Source organism: Strongylocentrotus purpuratus, unplaced genomic scaffold, assembly GCF_000002235.5.
Source record: "Strongylocentrotus purpuratus isolate Spur 01 unplaced genomic scaffold, Spur_5.0 spur5_scaffold_14, whole genome shotgun sequence".
NCBI lineage: Eukaryota > Metazoa > Echinodermata > Echinoidea > Camarodonta > Strongylocentrotidae > Strongylocentrotus > Strongylocentrotus purpuratus.
In genome coordinates, this window is record NW_022145599.1 from 12,726,165 (window position 1) to 12,747,396 (window position 21,232).

The 21,232-nt window shown below is 38.5% G+C and overlaps 1 protein-coding gene across 1 annotated transcript in view; it reads left to right on the forward strand.

The window, feature by feature from the left end:
- LOC590908 (TRIO and F-actin-binding protein) overlaps window positions 1-21,232 on the forward strand; it is a 106,082-nt gene that overhangs the window by 12,228 nt on the left and 72,622 nt on the right. Inside the window, exons 2-3 of the mRNA XM_030984215.1 lie at window positions 14,640-14,691; window positions 17,438-17,541. Coding sequence (XP_030840075.1) covers window positions 14,640-14,691; window positions 17,438-17,541 — 156 coding nt within the window. The remainder of the gene's footprint in view (window positions 1-14,639; window positions 14,692-17,437; window positions 17,542-21,232) is intronic.

Consider the following 21,232-nt stretch of genomic DNA (forward strand, 5'->3'; position numbering starts at 1 on the left):
CCCATTTATGTATATATCGAGGGATGGGAATGTCCCACTCTGAACAAATATCCGCTATGGTTGATGAGCTTAATTAGAATAACCTTACTGGAGGCTTGCATCACTCATTGCTAACCTGTGGGGGAGACGATAGGCGTCCGACTACCGGTACTTGTGTAATTTGGAAGTGGATCTTTCCTATCTCTGAAATGATGGAGTACAATTGATAATGTAATGGAATTATTCTGCTGGACTGAATGCTAGCACGCAGAGAATGTTCACATTGGCGCCATTATATTGCATGTTTTTATTGTTAGAAATAATACAGTATATTCAGTTGCAAATGATTTCAGTATTTAATGCTACGGTCACAAAAGTTCGTACGAACAATAATTTCGTACGAATCTCCCTGTCTTTCCATTGTCTTCCCGAATTTCTATTGTATGAAAATCGTTTGTACGGCGTTCGTAGCAGTTCGTAATGGCATTTGTGACCTAGGCTCAAGTCACATCATAATGGAAACAATGTTGTTTGATATCATACTCTTTGTAACATATAAATGTATGTTTACTATTTCACAGGGAAAAAATTAATATTTATTTTTCGGGGGCTACTTTTCAAGCTTGCCTGCCTGAAAATAACATTCTAAAATTGGTTTTCTATTGAACTCTATGCAAATTTATGAGGGCTCTTTCCTGATTTTAGGGGGCTCTTTTGGGCATTTTGGGGGCTATTTCGCCCCAAGCCCCTGTGTGTTTTTTTCACTGCTATTTAAATCAATTCTTTATTCAATTTGAGACTGAAAAAGATTTGTTGTTGTTGTCATGGCATACATTGGTCTAAACATGTACAGTACAGTACATGCAGTGACGATGCAGTTTGGCCCATGTATTTTGTAATTTTTGTTTGTAATATTGAAGCTTATATACATTGTAGAGGGATAAGAAGAGAAATTGTACAAAAGAGACCATACAAAAATAAATGCACCCTGAATCTCGAGTAGATCATGACTCGAGAAGGCCAGAGGTATACTCTGAAATACATGAAAGTACTCAAATTGCCGTAGTGCATCACCAATACTCAATCATGTAATGTACGTGACTGTACACACCCTCCAGAACATTTCTGGTAATGACTTTGCAGGCCGTTGCATCACATGCAGAGGCACTTCGCGGAGTTGACAGCCCGACAAGACCGAGCTGCAAATACCATCATCCAAATTTTGGTTGCTTGGATACCAGAATCAAGATGGGTTTGGGACCTTCACATCTTGTACAAGGAACAAGATGCAAGTCATGGAAGTTCATTATCACAGTGAGGACATCTGTGCGCCACCGCGTAGGCCTCCTTGCACTTTCCTCAGCTGAAGAACCCCTGCATCATGGCTCTGTGCTTGTTTACGATGATCATGGTAGGGTAGGGTCCATGTTTTGACGATGGTCACATTGATTTAGGAGGCCAAGGGTTCTTGGACGATGCGCAATTATCCATTTCAGTTTTTCATCTCTAGGGTTGTAATCAGTTTTAAAAAGAAATTTTAAAAAAATGAGAATAGAAGTTGAATTATATACTACGGTATGTACATGTATGTATGTAGGCCCATCAGAGTTTTAACAACTACCATACAGTTGTATCCATAATCAATTGGGAGTGCTGTGTATTTACAGGAAACTGTGACTGGATTTAAAATGTAATATGATAGTTTGATGAGCCTCCTTTACACAGGGGGTTCACCTACATTGTGCATGGTCCTTCTGCTACACTGGGGCAGTGTGAAAGTACCCCTTGTTTGTTATTCCTTGTGTGTGGAGTTCTCCATAGTAAACATCCCTGATTTATGGTGTGCCAAACATGAAAAGGTTATCCAAACGGGCTTTGATGTACCCATCTTCCTGTGATACTTCCACATTTTAAAGAGCCTTTGTGATTGTGCTTCAGTGATGGCCAGGTCTGACAGAAACTTGTGAACTAGACATTTGTGTATTGAATAGATCCTGAACAGAATTTGAACCGATGTTGAGCAGAAATAGAACAGAATTTGATCAGAAGTTGAACAGAAGTTGAAGAGAAATTGAAGAGAAGTTGAACAGAAGTTGAGCAGAATTTGATCAGGAGTTGAATGGAAGTTGAACAAAAGTTGCAGAGAAGTAACATGTACATGTAACAGAATTTGAACCTGACTTTTTGTTGGTATTGATCGGAACCAAACAAGTTTCATGGAGTGTTGCCCTTGTAGCTACCATTCTTATAAATTTACCAGATTGGGCAAATTTGATATGTAGGTTAAGATGTGTAACGTACAGTGTGTACAGTGTACACATTTTCCAGTTTATGTTGTAAGTAATTTGCTAGTATTGAGTGCCCCCCCCAAAAGTGCTTTAAAAATATGCAAAATGTATATCTGACAGTCCTGTTAGTTCCTGAGTCTCAAAGCTAGACTCCTATGGTGATCACCACACACCACACAACATTTATATGTTGGCATATTTTTAAAACTCATCCAGAAGAACCCTCCTATTCAATTGTACATGTAATGTAGCTTCTTGGTTTACTCAAAGGTTACTTGTAAAATTGATACTCTTGATCTAATAAAGTATTAAAGTAACTACTTCAGGTATATCGGTAGTCCTTTGGGCAAAGAAAACAATTCTTGTTTATTCTAGAGTATTTGATTGAAAAGACCCTGGCTCGCACTGGTCATGGTTTATATATGAGGGTATTGAATATGTTATTATTTAGCGGCGTAAATGTAATTGTAGAAGACTATTGGCTTTATCCTCAGGGGATCACTCGCGCTGCATACTGCCGTGTCGGTCGGTCGCAAGGGGGGCCCCAGAAGTATGCACGTGTATGCTCCGGCATCTGAAATTCTGCAGCATGAGATAGCCCAAAATACCCTGTGATGGCTCGAGAGATAAGCTTGACTGATGTTCAGGGGCCCGTTTCACAAAGCCTTTATTCAATGACAAATGACAAAAATCAGTGACAAATCTGCTGATAACCAATCAGAAGCAAGGATTTCAGTAGCTTATAACAAAAACTGTCATTTGGCACTGATGACAAGTTCTGTGAAACGCCCCCCTGGTTGTCTGGATGACTTCAGGAGGAAAGAAAGAGAGAACAAATCTGTAGCAACTAGCAAGGAATGAAGGCAGGGTAAATGCCTGTGAGCACATGTGATTATGCTGCCTAATGCGCACATATTATAAGCAAGTTGTTTGGAATGGTTATCGTCTGCTCATGATGCATTGCAATTTATATGCATGCATGTGCTCCCCAACCAACGTCTCGATACAGGGGGGGGGGGGGGACATGTGTAGTGCATTCACGAATGTAGCGAGTGTTTGCATGTAGCCAAGTGACTGAGTTTGCTGGTAAATATTCTTGACACTTTAATGGTGGTATAACAAAAGAAAAGAGCAAATATGACATGCATTAAAATCAGAGTGAATGATGGTTTATAGAACTTGTTCATTGTACATTACATGTACATGTACAGTAGTTCTCATGTACATGTAATGTAGTTTTCTCTTTGATGAGGTGTGAAAATTACTTCTTTGTTCATGAAAGCTTTTTTGGATGTATAGCAACTTTTTAGGTCATTGTATGTTTTCCAGAGGTCTTAAAGAGCTTCCCAAAACTACAATGTACATTAATACATTTAGCAGTTGATGATCCTGAGCCTCTGTCAGGTTAAATGGAGGAGTTTTCTTGCTGAAGATCTATTTTCCTTTCCTTTAAAAAACATAGAATTCTCCATTTGTTGATATTTATGTACCTGTAGATCACCAGAATGCAACGTACCGTACACTGTAGAGCAAATATTGTAATGTCAGCCTGCTTTGTATGAATTATGCCTGTGGTGTTTATTGACGACATTGTGTTGTGGTGAGTCGAACATATTGCCGATGGGATCACGATGATGGAAAACCAATTGGCATCATCGCAACCTCTCGCAAGTTTGCAATTAAAAAGTGGGATGTCATATATCGCTTGCATGATTGGATATGTCATTTAACATTCATGTGCATTGTGCAAAGATCTGCACGTCTCTCATGCACATACAATCCATAGCAACATGTACCCTTCTCTCTATGATGAACCTGTCAGATTAAATCCTGCGCCAGTCCGTATACACAACCCATCCCGTGCGCAGAGTGCAAAGTCGCGATTTTGCCAGCATACGACTGAGTGGAGATTGAACGCCATGTGACAACCGAGAATATTAAATCTATCCCCTCTCGCTCCCTCTCTCTCTCTATGACACTGATTCCGCGAGCCTAATAATCCAATTCACCGAGATGACTGAAACTCAGGCATTAAGCTAATGAGTCAAATTGCTCTATGCTTGGTGTAGAGGTGGATGGAGTGAGTGGAATTGCGCTTAATTAAAAGCACTCCTGAATAGAAGGAGTACAGGCTCTAAGCCAGGCAGCAGACCAGGAAGATTTCTTCTTGGTAAATTTAGCAATGATTGATTTTTTAGTTCCTAATTTAATTGGTCTGTGAGATAAGTCCTCTGTTGAGAGCCAGAAGGTCTATGGTACCCTGTGTTAAATACCCTTCTAGCTCTCTGGAGACGATTTAAATAAAATGTACGAGCATGCATGCATGAGCTCATGGCATAAGATCAGTTTGATATCAGAAATTAGTATTTTTGGACTGAAAAATCTCTGGAAACCTATTTAGGGGTGTAAATTTTGTAAGTGAATTAAAACGTTTCAGCGAATCCAGTAAAAATTATATACACTGTATACATGTACATGTAGGATTGCCAAAACATTAATTACACTAACAAGATACCGCTCACTAATTTGAGAAAGATAAAGATGCTGGATGAAGAATTAGGAGATTAAGAAATTGATTAATGAGTGATGGTACTGGGAATAATCACTCGAGTTATAATTAAGTACATGTAATTCTGTTAATGTCTTGTATATTATGTAAAATTATACCCATCAAGAGGGATAGTACATGTACATATAAATTGGTCAGGGTGTGTTATAAAGCCATCGCCATGGTGTTTGAAATTGATGCAGGTTGGGAGAGCTTGTTACGAAGGCAATATGAAACTTGCATAGGTCATCCTGTCCATAAATTTGAAGCTCCACTAGTTCATGGATGAGCGTGATCAGTGAGGCTGTTCACACCGCAATGAGATAGCGCGGTCTATCGTAGCACCCCCTTTTTTCTAGCTCGCGCTAGACCGCGCTATCTCTCGTGGACCACCCCCAAGAGGTGCTCCAGTGGCACGCCGTTTTGGCTCGCCGTGGCTCGCTGTTGGGCGGACCAAAACGACGTTGTACCTTCCAAACCGCAGAGATAGCGCGGTCTAGCGCGCGCTATCTCTGCTGGTGTGAACAGCCTCAGTGACTCTCAAGTACATTTATACATGGATCATATATCCGAGAGAGCAATGCAGGAAATACAGGATTATGTGGTGGTTTATGGGATGAGTGTTTAATGGTATAAACTTTATAAGAGGATTTATATAATATGTGCATCAAGATAGCTGAAATTTGAATACTTACATGCATGTATATATGTACTGTACATGTAGATTTTTTAATTTGCATTCAGATTGAGGACTACATATATTAAACAAGATGGTATTTTGGACTTAAAACACGGGAGAGAAGGAAACAAGATTAAAGAGAGAGAGTTAGAGAGAGAAAGGGAGAGAGAGAGAGAAGGGAAAGGAGAGAAGGGAGAGGAGAGAAGGGGAGAGGAGAGAAGGGGAGGAGAGAGGAGAGGGCAAGGGTTGGGGCTGGAGAAAGAAACGTTTTCATGCATGTCGACCGTGCTTATTAAATGCCTATCACGCAAGGAAGGCAGATTTGAGTGCATTTAGATCATGAGACTGTTCTGAAACTGGTTTTCCACCCATTGCATTGTATGATAATGGCTCAAGGGGGGCTGTCACCAAAATTAAAGTCTTTCTCAGCGAGAGGCCCCACGAAGCATGCACACCTCTTAAATACAGAGGTAAACCACACCAGTGTATTGACTCGCTCAGTTTCTATAGCGTAGGACTACTTGAGGTGCCCCGCTCACACATACACACACACACACACACTCCTAACTTGCCTGCTGGCATTCTACAAAGGGATTAAAATCTTTCTTTTACAGACCGTCCAAGTGAGAAAAAAAAAAGAAGATAAGTCCTGGAGATTTTCGAGGTAATCCTGTCCCATTTTGGTGCCACTTGCATCAGTTTGTGCAAGCATCTTTAGAATTGACGGGCCCTCCCGAAGTGATTTATATTTCATACTGCTTGATGTGCCATAGATTGGTACAAAGGCTGGATTAATTGGATTGATTTGCAAGGTTTTTCGTTAAGAGAACTTGCATGTCACATGTCATGCCTGACACTTTACATACAACAGATTGTAAAGTTGTTATAACCCGGTCTTTAGAGAGAATCCATTGTGGCGTTAAAGTGCAAATGTACGTGGCTAATGGCATCAATCTCTCTTCTCTTTCTTTTTTTCTCTCCTTTCCTTCCCTCTCATTTTTCTCCCTAACTCCCCCCCCCCCCTTCTCTCTCTCTCTCTCTCTCTCTCTCTCGTTCAATCTGTTTGTCCTTTTCAATGGGACAAATTAAATCATCCAGCATCACTCCTAAGGTGTCGATTTTTACTGTCGATTTACAAAGATTTATCTGCTGAGAGTAAGAGGGCAGTTAATTCATTTTTTTTTAAACTGATTTTATTCTGTGGTACAATTGCCTCTTTTTGAAGTAAAAAAAACTCCAACATAAATGTCTGTGTCTCAAGAAACTTTCATTTTTAGCAAGGTACTGTGATGGTTTCATGTATAAAGGCTACATGTCCAGTCTATTAGTGGCTGCGTAATTGCATAGAGCAATGCTTTAGAAATGTAAATTACTGCATTTATGTGATTTCAAATGGATGTTGGTCTATATACAATGTGCACAATTACAGAACCAATTTGTCCAAATGGCATAAACGTAAAGTGATTTTCAGTAATTTCTTGTGTAGTGAACAGAAGTTAAGAAACAATAATTACACTTTTGTGAGAGTGTAATGTGAAAGATGTAAGTTATTAAAGTACACATTGAAACATCGGTGCAATAGATAATTGGAAGCAAGATGGTGCTGACACTGGTATATATGTACATGTTAGAATGTAATTTTTAAAATATATACATGTACATGTATGGTACAAATTAAACAAAATTGTTAGTAGCATTATTAAATGTGATCATTCTTTTGAAGTCAAATAAATTCAACTGCATTCATGACCATGTCAAATCTTGAATATATGTGTGACCCCTTCATACCTTTAATGGTCAATTTATTATTCATAATCTTTTGTCAGGGTAGCCCATTCATCGATAAGTAGTGGTCTTCCATGGGGCCCTGAATAAACATGAACATATATTTACATCAAAAAGCATAATGCTTTTACAGAACAGTTAAAATAAAATTCCAGAGTACAATTCATGTGTTTGGAGCCGGAAGGGCGTTAGTTATTCATGTACTTCCAAACATAGATAGTTAATGCCCTTCAGCCGATGAACAGATGAATTATACTTAAACTCTTGCTGGAGAATTCTATTTCATATACATGTGTAAGTGCACTGTAATACTGTTTTCACACTGGCAATATTTTGCTTAACCCCGTACTATAGGTGGGGTTAAGGGGGGTCTTAGCCCCACCTATAGTACGGGGTTAAGCCTATTCCACTTTCTGTTCAGACTGGCTTTTACCAAAGAGGGCTAAAGTTGGCTAACCCCACCTATAGTACGGGGTTAACTAACCCTGCAAAATAGCAGGGCTAACTCCGCAATTGTAGTGCTAACTCCTGCTAACCCCGCAATTGCGGTGCCAAGCAAATGAATGAGAACAGAAACGAAAAATAATCCGGTACTACGCAATGGAGCATATCGCAGCTGGTCAGATGCGAAGTATGTCCAATCATAATATTCACGATATCCGGGGTTAACGAATTGCAGTGAGAACAGCGTGAATTTTCTTATTCCGGAATAGGCGCTAGTACGGGACTAAAAACAGCGTGTGTGAAAAGCCAAACAAAATAGTCCGGGGTTATGGATAGTACGGGGCTAAGCAAAGTACGGGGTTAAGCAGAACCAATGTGAAAAGAGTATAAGTGCAACATTCCTCCAAGTATCTGTTGCATTCTTTTCTTTTATATTGGGATATACTTTACATGTACTTAAGATCTTCTTCAACGGGGGCCCTATACCTATCTGGCTTCTTGCTTCATTGGAAGTCCACCAACTTTAGTGGGAAAAGACTGTAATTAGTGGTCCAATGTGACATTTCTTAAGTATCCAGACACAAAAAATGCTCTAAAAATCATTTAAGCAACTAATCCAGGGAAAATATTTGGGAAGAAGTGAAGCAAATCCCTGTTTCTGAAGAAACCAAGAAGCGAAACAAATCCACAAAGTCTCGGGACTCACAACGTTTCTACACCCACCCAGTCTTTAAGCCATTTTTACAAAGTTAGGAATGTCATGTTGATCTGACAAAATAGGTGTTTAGTGCAACGGGCCTTGATTGAATAGATTTACCCGAAATCTACATGTAATTTATAATGCAGTGTTTTGTAGTTGTCCAAGTCAGTCAACATATATATCTTGACTTCAAAGTAGGCCTTCTTTTTTTGTTTTTTTAAAAGATGATCAGAGGTGCTAGTAAATGTAATGTACACATACTGGTAGGTAAAATAAACATAAGTCTTTTGAAAATGTTAATGCATCGCTTGCTTGTTTTGTTTATGTTGTAAAATATACTAAAAGAGCAGGTACATGGACATGTAGCTTCAATATATAGTGTTAGATTCTGAAGTATATTTCCATGTACATGTAAGTTAGGAATGGTGGAATGTCCAATTTATTATCCACCCAGAGGGTGCTCAAGGCGTAAATGAAGGAAAGTGAATGATCTGCAATCACATATTGGATCACCTCTCCATGATATGCTGGCATTCCAGTTGTTCATCCGAATTACAAATTTAAATTGTATATTGATTTCCTTGATAAATAACAAAGTAACTAGTGTCTGTAGACCCCTTGAAGGCCCCATACCTTTTTCCTTGCAATCATAGGGAACATCACCAAGTTCATCATCACAGCACCAATAAAAAGAAAGAGAAAGAAAAGAAGGACAAAAATACTAGATAGATAGATAGATAAATGGTATTCATTGATTCATTTCAAGTAACTGAATTGCGCATGAATAAAACATTGATGGAATAGACAAGTGTACATTTCAAGAGATACATGTATCACAGTAAAAAGGAACTGAATTGCACATGAATAAACAAATTAATGGAAAAGACAAGTACACTGGGGAAAAAAAAAGAGGCAAAAAAAAAAAAGAGGCAAAATCATCATTATCATTCACCTCATCATCTCACTCATTGCCACAGTACATTGTATATCATACTGTCATCACCATGGAAACCACCCTCATCAGGCCATCCTCCTCCTCATCAATCCTGCCACCCCCAATTTTCAAATTGAGTGAATATTTATCTCCACCTTTGCCCTGTACAAACAATCACATACAAATACAAATACAAATGTCATCTCGATCCCTTGGTTCCCTACAGTGCGCACCTGTCTTCGGTGCTCCTAGACAGTCTGTGACCTCAGATGACCTTTGCTTCCTCGTACATGGAGAGTTTCTCAGCATATACCCATATTATGTAGTTAATATCGTTTCCTGTATTTCTGCTTCTTTTTGCCTTTCATTCATTGTCTCTTGTGTTGTCTATGACCTCTGACCTGACCTTGTGCCTGTTCCCAGGGACTGAATGATTAGCAGATGCACCTTTCAAGATTCAGAAGGGCTTCACGTACGATTGCTTTTTTTAATCAAATCTGTAAATTGTATACAAGTTGTAAAATCCAATAAAATATTGATTAAAGCCCGTCTGCAATAGTTTGGCCAGGAGGTATTAGATCTGCTTGCATGGTCACTGATATGTGGTTGACCCATCAAATCAGCTCTCAATTAACATAAGAAAAAGGGGACCATGGGAGACCAATGGTCACCGAATATACATTGTATGCTATATAGAGGACGCATGTAGCTATAAGTAGTGCAGTGGGGCTTTAATACACTTAAAATGACAAAAGGATGTGAGTTAAAAGCCCTTCTGGCTCTCAGCAGAAGGCATCATTTTAATAATAATAGTTCGTGCTTACATATATACATGTAGCGCTTTTCAGGACCGCAGGCCCTCTCAAAGCGCTTTACAGATACCGGTATACATTATTGTTTTGAACTGTCGTGATCATTGGGTTCATCTTTGTAGCCTTCCTAAGAAACGATTATGGACCATGGGACTCGCTAATGGAAATCAGTTGAGCTTCATCTTTAATCAATGAGCTTGTAGGACAGATCCCAAAGACACTTGACACTCTCCTCATGCTCTCCGTCTCTTTCTTCTCTGCCTCTCTCTCTTTCTTCTGTCTGTCTGTCTCTCTCTGTCTCTTTCTCTCTCTCTCTCTCCCCCTCTCTCTCTGTCTCTCCATTTTCTGTCTCTCTCTCGTCCTGCATGCCTCGTGATTCCTTTCCATCTTTGTCAATCCTTGTGGGTCCCTCTTCCTTCTCTGTCATCCTCTCATTATTTCTTTTTGTCTCTCCATTTACTCTATCCATCTGTCTCAGTCTCTGCGTCTATGTTTCTATCCTTCTGTCTCTCACTCATAAATATACATTTACATGTGCAGGTATGTCCTCTCTCATGTTTTGTTCATCTATTTTCTGTAATGCTTTCCTGTTTAATACTAGTCATCTTTCTCCCTATTCATCTGTTGGAGGACTGTCCATCAATCTTTAGAAATGCCACTATACTCACAGTGCACAAAGTAATTTTTTCAAGAACATATTTTTAGAATTTATAACCATTTGAGCGCTATTGATCATAGACCAATCATTTACTCCTTTCCTGCTGCCTTTAAAAATTGAACCAATTTTAGGGTTTTGTGAGAAATGATTTCTCATGACATATTGGTAATATTCTCAATTGTCCATTATTTTGATGAAATGCCAAGTGAACATAAATATCTGTGTTATTAGAACAAAATAGACATACCAGTGCTTAATTTGCCTTTATCAACCTATTGCAGGAAGCCAGGAACCAATCTGTTTCTGTCAATCCTGTTATGTATGCTTGAATGGGAATACCTAAGAGAATTCAGCAGATAAGATATTAACAATATCAGTGTTGCTAGTTATGATGCATGCTGATAATCCCATCATTCTTCAATGAGTAAATACTTTTACAGTAAAGATACAAGCTTTTCTTGTGGAACTGAATTGTTTCCCTTTTCAATGCTGGTTTCTTCTGTCATTCAGTAGACAGCAATCAATCTTCCTCATTTTACTCTCTCATTGCAACGCGTGTCTCGACAGAAATTTGAGTAGTTTGAAAAGTTGTTTCAAGAGGAATGATTCAATTTTGATGTTGTCCACTGGTGGCATAGCTCCTTGGGGTGCATCTATCGCAGCACTCATCATGGATGTATTATTCCACGCACATTTCCTTTCTAGTACCCCAAATCATGCACTCTTCATGTAACCCCCATTTACACTATCAAAATTCATGGTATACACTTACGGTACAGTAGTTGTACAGAAAACTGTATAGCCATATTTGATAAAGTGATTAACTTGTCCTAGTCTAAATGTCGTATAACAAACTGTCCTATAAGTTGTTAATGCTTGTTTAAGCATCATTTAAAAAAATAATACTTGATAAAATATCAGGGTTCCCTTTTCGTTTTAACCTGGTATCATATGAGACTGTATGGCAGGCTTATCGTGAGGGCACACTGATGACCGGTAAGCTCTCCTGTCAACTGACCTCTTCAAAAGAATGTTAGTATTGTTATTACATAATTATATATGATACTCATTTTGAAGTGTGTTCGCCCTGTCTAGTATATACGTTTCTTCATACAAGTTTGGTATAAATTCCCTCTCGGATGAACAGGCAGCTACAGTGTACATGTAAAAAAAACTGTACATGTTAGTTGGGTATCCCCCTTGATCTCTCATGATTATTCATGCCCATGCCCTGCTGTGCGATCCTACCTTTTGCTCTGGCCACCTGAGGTCAATTGCCTTATTTTTTTCTCCTCCTCTATATCCATCTAGTCTTAGAATACAGACGCTTTTGCACGTTGACAGTGACAATGACCTTCAGCTTGTTAGTTACAATGAATTTTGAGTAGGCGGTTTGGGAGAAGGTATTATCGATAGGAGAAATTGTGGGAAATGACTACTAGGTGCAGCTCGGGTACAGATCAGGTACAGAAGCAATTCTACATGTTTTTGTCTTTTGTGATTCTTTCTTTGTTTGCTTTGGCCACATGCAGGTGATGAAGCTATATTTGCAAAATGATATTGCATACAAAAGAGAGGTAATATCTTATCTTCAAGTATATGAAGTTTACATTTGATGGTGATCCCCATCATAAAGCCTTGAGCCTTTAAAAAAAAATGTATGTATTCAAACTTTAGGAATCTCGCATTCTTTCTCTATGTACAGTACATATAAATGTAAACATTGACATTATATTCTGTTGATACAAGAAGAATCTGTTTCTGTATCTAAATTTTACGGTGCTCCAAAAATTTGATGATAGGCAAAGATATGAACATAAATGTGATTGTTACCAATCATATTCATTGCGTATTGTGTTGCCCTGCGATCTTGCCTGAAATATTGGAGACTAATCCTGCGTGTAGCCCCTGCATAAAAAAACGGGTCCAGGTAGCCGTGTACACAGCCTGAAAAACAGCCTCACTTGATTTGTTTTTAGACTTGAAATAGAGACGTGTGGGAAAAAATCCAATTCAATTGTGGAGTAGAGAATTGGCGAAAAGGATTTGCAGTCTTATAGGGGAAGGAGGAGGGGGTCGAGCTTTTAGACTGTTTATTGTAGAATCAGTAGTTGTGTATTTTATGCCAACTGCGGGTGAAATGTTCTATTCAGTCGGGGGAAAGGGAAGCCGGACCTCCCCTCTCGTTTCGCGAAACCAACATACACGGAATGTGGATTGATTAGTCATCGTTTGGAGTGAATGGCGCAAAAAAATACAACATTTGAATTACATATTTGCAGGTGTTTAGGAATGTGCTTGGTTAGTGTTGCCTTTGAATGGCTCGTCGATAGCTCTTGGCATTGGCGAAACTACAATGTGGCATTAGTGTTCAAACTCAAACATTTGTGTGTATCGAATATACCGGGAAGAGCGAAATGGGTTTTATCGCTTGCATGTATGATGTATGGTATGTACTGTAGTATGCGGTTGGTGTAACAGTCTGATGATATATTAAGCAGAAGAGATAAGATACCGTTAATGAAAGAGGATTGAAATAATTATGATAAAAATAGAAGGAGACATGAAGACACTAGAAAATGTAGGAAATTGATATGAGAGGAAGAGGGGCATACATTTATGAGGTAGAATGAAAGAGATAGGGAAGAAGAGAGGTAGCTTAGAGAGAGAGAGAGAGAGAGAGAGAGAGAATGGACGAGAAGGGGGAAGGAGAGAGATATAGCTTTAGAGATGGACAAAGGGAGAGGGAGAATGTAAAAGAAAGGGAAGGAGAGAGAGATGGACAAAGGGAGAGGGGGAATTGAAGAGAAAAGGAAGGAGAGAGATAAGGCTTAGAGAGACAGAGAGATGGATAAAGGGAGGAGATAGGGGATGGAAGAGAAGGGGAGAAAGAATGAGAAAGATGGAGAACAAGAGTGAGAGAGAAAGAGATGGAGAGAGAGAGAGAGAGAGAGCGAGAGAGAGAGAGAGAGAGCGAGAGAGTGAGCGAGCAGAAAACAGTCATTAATGTCCCATTTCAGTGAATCACAATATTGTTAGGAAACATATATTTGAATACATCTTTAGTTGTTTCTACTACATTGACATGGCTCTCGTTTACCGTCTGTGATTCAATGAGATCCCGAGGACTGTATTATTGGAGTAATATGGTAATAAGTGCTTTACCCTGCCGCGGCCTGGGGGATTAAATTGAAAAGACGAGGGCCAATTTTTCCATGAGATGATTTTTGAATGACCAGAGAGTATATTTTTGTGATGGAGTCATTATTTGGCAATGATATTCAATTTGGTTGGGGCCATGTGGTGGTTAGTGAAATGATGAAAGTATGATTGCCTGATTTTTATTTGCATGGCGATGTCAATGTGCGATTGTACCCTGTGTGTTTGAGGGAAAGGATAGGAGTGGGGGATGGGGATTGGGGGGGGGGGTAGGAATGGAGGTAGGTGAGGTGAAAAATACATGTACAGGTAGGTAGGGGCATAGTAGGGTGGGATGTGGAAGAGATTGCTTGATTTTAATTTGCATGCCATGCTGATTTCAATGTCAATAGCCTGTGCATATATTTGTGACATAGATATTTAACACCTTAGTGTGAATGTCTACGTGTATGTGGCATCAGAGATAAAAGACTATCACATGTCTGAAAGTTTGTACTATTACTCTGACCGCCAACATATATACAATCTATCATTTGCCATGTGACCGCATTTAGACCAATAGTGTTGCAAGATTATTGGTATGTGAGAGATAAACATGAACTATACTTTAAAGCTGATTAAAAAAAATGTCTCTTTTGTTTTTGTCTCTGCAGGAAAGAGTGTGTCTTCCAAGAAATCACCTCTCAACTTCCAAGATGATGTTGGGTAAGCAAGCAAATATTCTTTTTCTCATCTATATAATTCATCATTTACAAGCATCAATGCATTGTACCTTGTGGGTGTGAATTTGATGACAATTGCAATTTTTCATGCTTAAGTAGATAAAGTGACGAGAGAAAAGTCAAGTCAACAAAGAATTTAGGCAAAAACGACAGAGTGAAAGAAGGCAGGGAGAAGGTGAAGTTCAAGGATTATTTGAAAGGATTTCTTAAAAAGATGAAAAGGATGATGAATTGTTTTGACAGCTTCAGGGTTTGCCAGACTTTTCTGTCGAGGTGTTCGGCCCAGCGTGAATGGTTTCCGTGAGTACATTCACTCATCCATGTGCTGTCAAAAATTTGAAGTAACAAAACACAAGCAACATGGAAGTCTGAAGAAGCCTGCAATAATTGAGTAGTTTTCAAACTGTTCACAATCTGTTCTGTTCTTCCTTCCAACTTGCAGTTTTATTTATTATTTTCTAAAGCACTTTGAAATAGATTATTCTTAGAATTTTTTAAAAGAAATATTATTTTCATATAAAATTTCTACCATGATAATCCTATAATTAGGATTAAAAGAATGAGAAGGCCTATATTTACTTTAACAAGAACTCATCCTCCTCTTCATACCATTGAGGATGGTTAAAGATAAACTTGAGTTCTGGTAAAAAAAGAAAATGAATTCTCACAGAATCTAACGAAACTTACACTGAATGTTCAAGATTACAAATAAATGTCGTGTGCCAAACAATTTTGGAAGAAAATGTATACTGGCTGAGTAATGAGCATAGAAAGATAAGGAAATCAGGGTAGTACTAGCCCCGACACAATGTGTGTTGTCCCATATACATCTATCTGTGTAAGTAATTGTTACTTTACCAAGACTCTGCCAAATTTATGATGATTTTGATGACTCTAGAACCTTGCATTACACACCATTACTTACATGCTATATGATCAACTTTTCTGATCCATTCCACACCTTTTCTTTCACAATGCAATCGCATTACCAGTACTCAAGTTTATCTTTAAGTGCACACTTTTCTATGAAGTACAAAACACTTTTCATGAGGCACAAGTTCCTGCTCTTGTTTGTCTTGATTTCATAATTAATTACTTTCTATTGGCAATTCAAGCAATTAGGCCCTGATAGATACTTATTGAAAGTAGCATGCCAGTGACTTGCGGCTACACGCATGATTGATGTTTCCTCTATTAAAGTAATTAATTCATGAAATTAATTGAACAAAATTAGCTTTATCAAAAGGAGGGTGTGGGGGGCTGAAGAAAGAAAAATATGACATGAGGCAACAATGTACTTCAAGTTATATTCCAAAGTTGTTTAGATCAAGGAAATGAAAGGTTTGGGAGAAAAATTGCACAGAGAGAGAGAGAGAAATAAACACACATGTTATTCCATTTTCTGGTTTCAGACATTACTTGCCTCAGGCTATGTCATTTTGTATTGCAGTGTTCTGGATGAATGGGGTTTCACGCTATTCATTAATTTAGTGGGATATGGTACAGGTTACATTCATACAGACGTGGTTGTGGTTCAACGAGATTAAATCGGTAGATCAGACAAATAAAAACACAAGTGCACAAAACCTTTTTATTGGGATATGGTACAGGTTACATTCATACAGACATGGTTGTGGTTCATCAAGATTAAATCGTAGATCGGACAAATATAAATAAAAGTGCACAAAACCAAATCAAGTTGGATTCTTATTATTCTATTGAAGCACTACGCATGCATTTACCTCTTACATACATGTACATGTAATTAGCATATTTGAAATCTCTTGTAAATGTATTCTATATAAAGCAGAACTTACAATGTAGGACAAGTACAAAGTTTTTGTTCTGAATACCATTGCATATCATTTGTGTTATATTTTTCTATCCTTTTTGGTGGTTCAAGGCAAGTTTATTTTGATTTGGCAAAATTCCAATTTTGCAAATTATGATAACATCAAAAGTGCCACTCATATTCTTGTTATACAAATCATAATGCATTTGAAAAGTGTTGTAGTAATGTAGTGACATTATTGGTTTTAATTGAATTCAGGTCAGCCGTTAGCATCCAGCCTTCATATCCAAGTTAATATGATGTAGCATAATTACAGTGATAAATTCATTATCACCTCCACCACTTCTACTATCACTGCCACTACCACTGCTACAGCTACCTTAACACTTCCAGTACCACTACCACTACTATTATTACCAGCAATGCTACCCCTACCACTATGTCTTCTGATACTGCATCCACTACCACCACCACTATCACTACCAATACCACTACTACTTCCCCTACCATTTCCACCATCTCCACCCTTACCACCCTTACTAGTTCTACTACCACTATCACTACCACAACTTTTACCACTTCCATTACCACTTTCACTACCACTTTCACTACCACTATCACTACCACTTCCAATACAAAGTGTCGCCATTACTAGGTACTGTACCACCATTACTGCTACCCCTACCACTGTCACTTTCATGACCACTGCTACTAACATTACAACTTTTCCGACCACTAATTCTGCTGCTATCACTACCACTTTTCCAACCATTGATTCTGCTACTACATTCATACCCACTTTCAACAGCTACTACTTTCTCTAGTCCTGCTTCAACCACTACCACTCCCTCTACCACAGTCACCATCCGGTTTGTATCATTAATTTCATGATAAACAATGCGTAACAACCATTCATTGATTACTCCTCCTCATGCAGATTCTCCGCACTGCACCACGCCGCCCTCAACGGGAACTGCGGCATCCTGGGAACCCTCCTGGATAATCACCATCACATCATCGTCGATCTCAAAGATAACAAAGGTGAGAGGGAGCCAGGGGACCCATTCCGCCTCGGAAGTGGGAGATGGGGTCATTAAGGCCATTTGCGGAAGATAAATGGCATCATTTGGCGGTATCCATAGGGATACAGTCACTCCTATGGGGATTTAATTGGTGTGATAATGGGTAGTGGATCGTATCTATCGGAAGGCATTTTGAATCCTGTCTACTCCGACAGATTCTGCATGATTTACTACCCCATGTATCATTTTAATGGAGTCTGAAATTTAATAACTATTTGTTCTTCCTCTGACTGCTTTTCTACCGTGTTTGATGAATAGATTATTGAATTGAATGGTAATGGGATAATAATTGCTCCTTTTCCTATACAGCAACTCTACCTGGAGTTGATAAAATTGTAGTGATCTAGCACACACAAACATAATTTATTCGGAGAATGGTTAGAGTCGTTAATCAGGCTTAAAGAGAAGGTTGAGTTCTGGGAAGAGGTAAAAAATAATTTGAGAGCGTTATCATTCTTATTATGCAAGTGTGGAAGAACATCAGATAAGACATGTTCCCTGAAAAGCATGGCTCTTCAAATGCCTTCATATTCTAAATATGTCATGTAACATCGTAAAACTCGGGGGGGGGGGGGTTAGGATTTTTACGCCCCGTGTTCGTGTAGTCCCATGTGTGTACAGTGTTTGTAACTTTACCAAGACTTGGCCAAATTTCTTATCATTTTGATGATTCCAGAACCTTGCAATACACACAAATTCTTATATGCTAGATGATCAACCTGTTCTGGTCGATTCCACACCGTTTCTTTCACAATGCAATCGCATGACCAGAACTCAACTTCATCTTTAAATACAGGTACAGTTTTAAGTGCTTTCTTCTAAATAATCTTCCTAGTCAATATTCTCAGGAGGATTTTATACATTTCAAGAGAAATCAACAAGCTACATACAGTTGTACTGTACATGTAAACCTCCATGCATTGTGAAAGAATTGCCTTGGATGTTTATAACCACAATCCCTTATGCATTGTTGGTAAGCTCTTCTAACCAATTTGTCAGATTTGCCTTGAAAGAAGTTGATAAATGATGATCCCAGCCCCATTCTCAGTGGCTTCAAGCTCTTTTTCACCCCCTAAAAGCAGTATCACATAGCTCCTACATAAAATGTGTTTTCTGTTCGTTTTCATATTAAACATTTTCAAAGTAAATTCCATTCTTGTGGCTTTCTAGAGCTCGTCAACATGTATATAACAAGAATGTGTCATTAGGTAATGATTATGATACTTGACGTACATCTACTGTTAATTGATGAGACACTTATCAGCAAATGTGCCTGTATTTACCACAATAAATCAATGTATCTATGTATTATTTGCTAGTTTATCAAGTTTGGCCTGTCTACAAATTTCATTTCTTTATAAAGCCAAGAAGGGAAAAAAGGGACAATGTTCATATAACTTTGGTAATCACAAAGAGAACTTTAAAAAAAAAGAAAAAAGAAAAGGGAACTTATAAAACTTGAAATGAGCTTTAAACAAGGACAATCACTGATAATATAACTATCTTAAGATATGTACTGAAGCAAATCTCAAATAAGCTCCTGTGAACAAAAATGCTATTTTCTACATTGCTTGCCGATGTTACACTGTACAAGTGCTGGAAAACTAGGTTTAGATATCGTGCTCAGAATGCATCTTGTAAGGCTTTGCGTATGTTTCTTGAAAAGGTCACGTTATGATTATTTGAACTCCTTGGGGATTAATTGACCCGCCTGCACACCTTGAAGTAGAAGCTTGAGTTTCCCTGGCAATAGCTAGGTTCGCACGACAGACCGGAAAGTTTAAAGATTAGCTTGTGGTTTTAAACTTTGAGGTTACATGTATATTGTGGTGAAGGACTTGCAGACATATTCTTAGTTGTGTTAACTTGTAATTTTAAACCTGGAGTGACTGTATGGTTAACGTGAAATCTATGAGCAACGAAGGTCCTCACTCAAAGTTACATACCTTGCAAACATAATTTTAAAGAGGGTTACCTTTTGCAGCATGTATTAAAACAACTACTTCCCTGGAATGTAGTTTAAAACTTCAAGCAGTAATTTCTGTGCGATCTGACCCTGTGTTGTTGTTTAATAGTGGATTGTTTGTTAAAACTTTGATGTTTCACTAATAAACTTAAAGTCTAAAACTGTGATGGTTTCATGGGAACATAGCATATGATAGTTTAAAGCTTATCTGCCGTAGTTTACAGGAGGGATTAGACCGCTCTGCAAGGTCACTGGACAGGTGGTTATCTCATCAACTCAGCTCTCAGTTAACATAAGAAAAAGAGGATCATGGGGGACCAATGGTCACCGATTAGGCATTGTTTGTTATATAGAGGGCGCAAGTAGCTACCAGTAGTGCAGTGGGCCTTTAAGAGATTGTGAGAGATGTGAGAATATTTGTAAAAACATTTTTTTCCCCCATGTAAAATGATTGAAATATCAATGGGGCGAGCAATTCATTCACCTCTATACACGCATTAACGTTGAGATTTTAATCTTGATTTGAATCACTTCACAGGGACATGTAACAATTTATCACTCAAAACACGTTTTCATTTTTTTCCCTCTGGTATACATACACTTACCGAGATGAGATGTTTTCAACTTTTGGCCCAGTATTGGTGCTTGAAGTCAGCCAAACATGGCCTTTTTTATTTATTATATAGCATCGCCTTCAGCCACAGCGGAAGTTTGATCAACAAACCATCCAATCTCTATTCATTAGCACAAAGCATTCAAACAATCAAATCAAATTGTAATTTGGTTCACAGAGAGGGGGGCAAAAGGTTGCTCTGAATACCCCGGTTATGAGAGACCCTCTCGAATGGGAGCTATTTGTTGAGGTGAATTTTGAACTTCTAGAAGTTTGCTGTTCTGGGGTTTGACTTCCAAATTTCCCCCACAAAAGCTAATTTGTTGTTTTGCAAACTCGCGATGAAATGAATGAATGTAAACAAAGGGGGCGACAATGAACCGAGCGAAGAGTCAGAAAGTCTGCTTGATGTTCATGTAGGTTGTACAATCTCAGTCAAATGTGGGTAGACAAAATGATAGAAGTCAGAGATAATGTACATTCATGTTGACGGGGTTCGGAATCCCATAGTTGGCTAGGCTCCATGGGTTGTGATTCTAATTGATTTCACAATGCCATGGCTTATTTTAGGAAAGGTTTGTGGCCGGGTTTCTGGGTTTTGTGATCTCCGTACTACAGTGTATGTCTAGGGATGCCACCCTGTGCAGTTACCTTGTACCTTGTACAGTTGCTCTGACAACATTTGTTCTGGGCTCATTTTTTTTCAAAGATAGAGGGTTAGGGTTAGGGTTGCAATTGGGTATTGGGTTAGGTTTTGGTGTTAGGGTTAAGTATTGTGTTTGGTTGTTGTTAAACTCTTCACTTAGTTCATGAAATTGACCGGCAGTTGTCGTTGGAGTATCTATAAAAGAATTTCCCTAGCCCAAGTATATTTTGAGTGCTGGATACCATGTAATAAACAAAATAGATATAATTTGATTTAATATACTAGGATCCATCCATATAGGCAATTAAAGAGTTATGGTTTATTAAGAGGAACCCATTTTCCTGCCCCCATCTAAAAAACTTTTTTTGTTGGGGGGGGGGGGGGAGAAAGGAGTCTCTCCCCCTCTTTCTTTCTACTTAGAAACC